The sequence below is a fragment of the Aptenodytes forsteri genome, unplaced genomic scaffold (genome assembly GCF_000699145.1).
Source record: "Aptenodytes forsteri isolate BGI_AS27 unplaced genomic scaffold, ASM69914v1 Scaffold72, whole genome shotgun sequence".
NCBI classification, from domain to species: Eukaryota; Metazoa; Chordata; class Aves; order Sphenisciformes; family Spheniscidae; genus Aptenodytes; species Aptenodytes forsteri.
In genome coordinates, this window is record NW_008796193.1 from 2,539,069 (window position 1) to 2,542,673 (window position 3,605).

General features: G+C 48.1%; 1 protein-coding gene across 1 annotated transcript in view; it reads left to right on the forward strand.

Annotated features, from left to right (window-relative positions):
• The first annotated feature begins 111 nt into the window (after positions 1-111).
• The window catches only part of SH3BGRL (SH3 domain binding glutamate rich protein like), a 41,043-nt gene continuing 37,549 nt past the window's right edge, over positions 112-3,605 (forward strand). The window contains exon 1 of the mRNA XM_009288111.1: positions 112-281. Within this exon, the coding sequence (XP_009286386.1) occupies positions 112-281 (170 nt within the window). The remainder of the gene's footprint in view (positions 282-3,605) is intronic.

Below are 3,605 nucleotides of genomic sequence, written 5' to 3' on the forward strand. Positions count from 1 at the left end.
GTTGGCCGGGAGGCCTGAGCCGCCAGCGAGGCCGTGCACTGCCGCTTTCATGACGGGGAAGGTGTTTTCAGGCTTGCTTTGGTCCTCCCCTTTCCTTTAACGTTCTTCGTGATGACTCCGAGGGCCGCGTTGGGTGCGGCGAGCCCCCTGCGCAAACCAGCGCCAGCGCTAGCGTTAATCCGGGAGCGGATGTCGGTTCATGTCGCGTTTCGTGTCGCACAGGTACACGCGCCTGTACATCACGAGGGATTTAGCGGAGCTCCGCTGGTCCCATCGTGGAGGTAACGGAGAGACGAAAGGCAGCAACGCTGAGGGCCACGTTCTGTGCGGTGCGGTTTGCTTCCTCGTGCAACCAACTGCCGTGCGTCTGGCACAAGTACACACCACAACAAGGAAGCACGGCCTTGCTCTCTTTCCAAATGAGAAGGAGGAGGAGAAGCAGATCTCCTGGACTACCCCACCCCCTTCCACGAGCGTGTTGGAGCAGGGGAGCAGAGTTTCCACCCACCATAAATCAGCAGTGCGCTGGCATAGGCTGTAGCAGGACGTGGCTCTTGCAGAGCATGGGTGAAGTCAGAAGACGTGCTCTGAGTCACAGTTTGCCTTCTGGCTCCAATTATTGGCGAGGAGGAGGAGAAGCAGGTCTCCTGGACTACCCCACCCCCTTCCACGAGCGTGTTGGAGCAGGGGAGCAGAGTTTCCACCCACCATAAATCAGCAGTGCGCTGGCATAGGCTGTAGCAGGACGTGGCTCTTGCAGAGCATGGGTGAAGTCAGAAGACGTGCTCTGAGTCACAGTTTGCCTTCTGGCTCCAATTATTGGCAAAACTTGGTAGGCTGGGATTGGAAACGAAGAACGGATTTCTTACTTCCCATTGAGAGCGCTGAGCTGACATTTCTTACCGATCACACGTTCCTCCATTTCGGGAGTTCAGACAGATCCAGACCATCTTCTCTAGCACTAGTACAAGCACAGTCAGAGAATGAAACCTGGCGCATTCTCATGTTACTCGCCGAATATTTGCAATTGAATTCTGGATGTATTTCCCTCCGTGGTTACGAAGAAGCTGTGGAGCATTTGGAGCACATGTGCTTCCTGACCTTTTGTACAAGAGGGATTTTGCAGTTGATCACTGTAATATCTTTGATTGTGAGATTCTACTTCATTTCTTTTTTAAAAATAGCTTAATTTGCCGATACTCAGAAGCCACCATCCTCGTCTGTGGTTTAAGAAAAAAGCGAGTAGATCTTTGCCATTACTGGCAACATTTTTATCTGAAATCCCTGGATGACTCCGGGGTGGGCAAACCATTGGGCTCCCCATCGGGGAGCACTTACCCTCCTGCTGCCACTGGAGTCAGTGCCAGTGCTGCCATTTACCCAATATTGCTGCTTTGTAATACATAGAATAATATAAACCAAAATTCAACTGTTCAGTTTTCCTTCTAGCGAAAGAGACAGTAATAAAAGATGCAGCCTGACAAGATGGCCTTGTACAAACACACGCTACTGCAAGTGCACAAAGGAATCGAGGAGACAACAATCATCGCTGAATATTATATACATACTGTTTTGTTGGCTGCACGAGAACAGGAGGTTTTCGTGTTAGAGGCATAATATCAATTTGTTCATTTTGGTCGAGGTTTTGGTCTACCTTGAGAAGGATAATTAAACACTTCACAACTGTTGACAACAAAAATACCACGGATTTTACACGAGTAGCCTGGGAATAGAAAACATTGTGCTTTTCTGCCAGTGAAGTAGAAAATTTACTCCTATAAGTCAAGAAAACCTAGTCATTTCAATAATACCCAATTCATGTATCGCTCGTAACTTAACAAATCTTCTTTCATGAAGATAAAATGCCTTCTAAGGTGCACTTCCGAGAGTAATGGTTATACCAGGGTTTTTAGTAGGCAGAAAGACAAGGTGCAGCTCACTCCAGGAGAATTTCAAGCCCGAGGAGCTGAAGTGCGTTACGAGGAGGAGAGGAGAGCTGGCCAGAGAGCAGGCGGCCAGCCAGCAGAATGACGAGTGAGCCCAAAGTTCAGATAAACCTATCTATCCCGTTCTCCACCTGCATTTTTTCATTCTTTCTGATAAGCTGTGGTCGCTACCTCTGGTGTTCCTTGCCTTACAGACTGGCACGTAGCGTGGTGCTTCGGAGGAAATGGGAATTATCAGTGCATTTCTCAAGCAGCCGTGAAGGGGGCTGTACAAACACATCTGAAGAAACATTCCTTGAAGAATTTTAATCTCCTGGACTTAACTCGATTTGTTTTAAAGAGATTAAAAAGTACACCGTTTACTGTCAACATTAAATGTTGACATTCAGATTAAAAAACACCGTTTACTGTCAACATTAAATGTTGACATTCCCTGAACCAGGGAATTTTTGTTGTGTCCCATCATCCTAAATAAATTTTGGCTTATTGCATTTTCAAAACATACATAAATCTCATGACAGTCTCCAAGATTGAGATAAGCATCATAAATAATATCAAAATTAGGCACGTCATCTTCAAAACAGTTCTCTTTCCTCTTGCTATTGGCAAATTAATAAAACGAATATAGGTGACTTAATTCAACAGACTCTTTAATTCAACAGGCTTTTTTAAAAATCATGTCTGTGGTTTGAAAAAACGCCTGATAATTTGAAACAGGGAGGCTTACTTTGTTTGGAGAAAGCATTTCAGCAATACCTCCCCACTTTTTGCCAACAGCAGAACAAACATCCTTCTTTCATCTTAGCTTGTAGGTGGCAAAATTTCAGCTTGCTGTGTTTATCACCGTAAATATTTTCCATTTTCTGTGAAATTACTATCAGAATGTACAATAAAATATATGTAAGGCAATATTTGGAGTACCAGAGGCAAGTGGAAGACAGGTGCTGAATATAAATTTCCCTAAGTAACGCGTCACCATGACTGTAACAATTAAGAACTCTTCGAGGTCTCCTCCAGTGGTCCCAATTAATACAAATGATGAAATAGCGTGCCGTGGAATTGCGGTGCGCGGTGGCTGGCAGCGTCCCTTTGGGCCCTTTGCACAGCCCCAGTATCCTGCGTGAACCGAGCAGGGCAAGGAGTCCCCGGCCGCGGCACAGACGAGCAGGCGAGGGAAGGGAAGCGGAGGGGCCAGCTCAGGAGCGGGCAGACCCAGGGTAGCAGTGCCGATACCCGTTTCTTTGATGCTTTATTTGCGTGGAAGATACTTTACAGAAAGTACAGAAAGGCCAAGAACTCCACGGGATGCCCAGTCCGTCTTTTGGCATGGGCCGACACGTCACTTGGGCGGTACCCTTCACGCTGGAATACATTTTAAAAGGAAATTCTTAATTCTAAATACCATTGCCCAGTAACATCTACTCATCCCAAACGTCTTCTGTCACCCCTCCAAGTGACAGGCCGAGGTAACGGCAGCCCGCGGGCCGGCAGCCGCAGGCTGGCTCCCGCCTCGCTGGGGTAGGGAGGTGCCTCGGGGCTCTCACGCCGAGGGCAAGGCAAGGAAGGGGCACCCCCCGCACGAGTGAAGGAGGCGGCGTTTCCAGCGGCGAGGGGAAGCTGCTGAAGGGTGGGGGGCCGTAACGGCGCAGCCCAGGGACG